This window comes from Palaemon carinicauda, chromosome 36, assembly GCF_036898095.1.
Source record: "Palaemon carinicauda isolate YSFRI2023 chromosome 36, ASM3689809v2, whole genome shotgun sequence".
Taxonomy (NCBI): domain Eukaryota; kingdom Metazoa; phylum Arthropoda; class Malacostraca; order Decapoda; family Palaemonidae; genus Palaemon; species Palaemon carinicauda.
The window spans coordinates 18,638,391-18,640,890 of record NC_090760.1 but is presented as its reverse complement, the minus strand read 5'-3'; the positions used below and the strand labels follow the sequence as shown (position 1 = coordinate 18,640,890).

At 27.7% G+C, this 2,500-nt stretch overlaps 1 protein-coding gene across 2 annotated transcripts in view; it reads left to right on the top strand.

Annotated features, from left to right (window-relative positions):
• Positions 1 to 2,500, top strand: part of LOC137628795 (serine protease 45-like) — a 19,706-nt gene that overhangs the window by 1,457 nt on the left and 15,749 nt on the right. The window contains exon 3 of one of the 2 annotated variants that reach the window (XM_068360014.1): positions 1,395 to 1,529. In XM_068360014.1, the coding sequence (XP_068216115.1) occupies positions 1,485 to 1,529 (45 nt within the window). In that variant the 5' untranslated portion in view covers positions 1,395 to 1,484. Of the gene's footprint in view, positions 1 to 1,382; positions 1,530 to 2,500 lie in introns of both variants that reach the window. The other variant, XM_068360015.1, reaches the window with a different exon arrangement.

The window sequence follows — 2,500 nt, the reverse complement described above, 5'->3', positions numbered from 1 at the left end:
TATGTATATTGTTGTTAAATTTTCAATATCCACAACATGAATTCGTTAAATCCATGTTTGCTTTTTTATGTATAATCTTAAATATTTTACTTCAATGAAAAACCTTCAATTTTTCAATTTCTACAAAGTGTATTCTTTATATACTTAATTTGCTTTCGATGTATAATCTCAAATGTGTTTACTTCAATCAATGGTTTATTTCTCAATTTATACAACAGATTAATTATATACATGATTTTCGTACAATAGAATAATTTTAGATTTTATTTTGATCACTGATATTTTCTCATTCTCAATTTCACAACTCATTAACATTATACTTTAGATAGATTTTTCTAATTAATCTTTTTCAGCAACGTTACTCAATTTTCAATTTCTACAATATATACTCTTTGTATCCTTTATATTTTTTATAACAATCTAATGTTAAATTTTTCTCATTGATATTTTTCAACATGCATTTGCTGCTAAGTATAATAATCAAATTATTTTGCTTTATTTTTTAAGGAATTTTATTGATTTATTTTTTGAGTCATTAAATTTGAATTTTTAAAACAAGGGCCTTTATATAAATGATTTTTAATCACAATAATAATCTCAGATTCTTCTTTTTCAGTGATTTGATTCGATTTTCAATATATACATCATGAATATTTTATATCCTTGTTTCCCTTCCGATTGAGTAATCTTAAATTCTTTTCCCTCCAGTAATATTCGTTTTATATATTTTTACGAAATAAGATTTCTTTAATTCACTTTTTAATAGTGTCTAGAGGCATGAACTTTAAAAGCCTTTCTTATCTTGTTACTTCGCATGATAATAATTGTTCAATGTTCAGATATAAACTCCATATACCCTTAAGTGTCTGTAGAATAAATTGTTTAAAATGAGAAATTTATAGAACAGTAGATGACTTGATTTAACCCTTATGGCTATAAAGTTCTTAAATGTGCTTTATTCCTTGACAAATTAAATATCTTTGTATAATTAACTGCTTAAATGAGATATATAAAGCACTATGCAACGTAGATTGACTTAATTTAAGCCTTATGGCTATAAAGCATTTCTTGAATGTGCTTCATTCCATAACAAAATTAAATATCTTTGTAGAATTATTTGTTAAAATCAGAAATTTAAAGAACTGTCCAATGTAGATGATTTAAGTCTTATAGTTAGAAAGCACTTCTTAATTGTACTTTATTCCATAAGAAAATTAAATTTCTTTGTAAACTTATTTGTCAAAATGAGAATAAAAAACTGTCCAATGTAGATGATTTAAGTCTTATGGCTATAAAGCACTTCTCAAACTGTGCTTTGATCCATGAGAGCGTTAAATTTCCCTATGCCATTGTATGGCGACATACATTGACCTAAATTGAAGGACTTCATACAGACAAGGTCGTGCCCTTTGGGTGTAGCGAAGCTCGGCGGCATCCGCATATCGTCGAAGGCGCCCTGGGTTCAGGAGAGGCTTATCGTCGGCATGGTGAAGTCTCCTGTAGAAGGAAGTCAAATTGTTCTCATTAAGGTGAGTCTGGAGATTTCTCAATATTCACATTTTTACATTTTTCCTTTAGATGTTCGAATTTGCAGCGAATGTTTTGATGTTGAGCAGGCTGACATAAGTCTCTTTTTTATAGTTTTTTTGTATGTAAAAGATCTGTTTTAATGTTATTGTTCTTGAAATATTTTAAGTGTTCATTACTTCGCATATAGTTTATTTATTTCCTTACTTCCTTTCCTTTCTGGGTTGGTTTTCCCTAACGTTAAATAGGCTGACATAGTCTCTTCTTTATAGTTTTTTTTATGTAAAAGATCTGTTTTAATGTTGTTATTGTTCTTGAAATATTTTAAGTGTTCAATACTTCGCATATAGTTCATTTATTTCCTTACTTCCTTTCCTTTGTGGGTTGGTTTTTGCTGATGTTAAACAGACTGACATAAGTCTCTCTTTTTTATAATTTTTATGTAAAAAATATGTTTTAATGTTATCATTGTTCTTGAAATATTCTATTTCAAGTGTTCATTACTTCGCATATAGTTTATTTATTTCCTTATTTCCTTTCCTCACTGGGCTATTTTTCCCTTTTGGAGCCTTTGGGCTGATAGCATCCTGCTTTTCCAACTAGGGTTGTAGCTTAGATAGTTATGATAATGCTGCTCTTCGTCTATTTCTTTAATTAATTGTTCCAAGGCCTTCCTCAACACATGTACAGACCATGTTAGTGATATACTATTTCTATGTAGTTTTCAGCTTCTAAACATTTTAGAGCAATTTCTTCATTTTTAACTCGATCTTTCTAACTTCGGCAAATCTTCATCAGGAATTTTCATCAAAATTTTCATCAAAATTTTTAATAAAAAAAATTTGTGAAATTTTCATGAAAATATTTAATAAAAAATTTCGTCGATTTTCATGAAAAGTTTTCATCAAAATTTTCATCAAAAATATTCATAATTTTTTTTCCATTTGTATTTGATTTTTTAGTGACTATATGT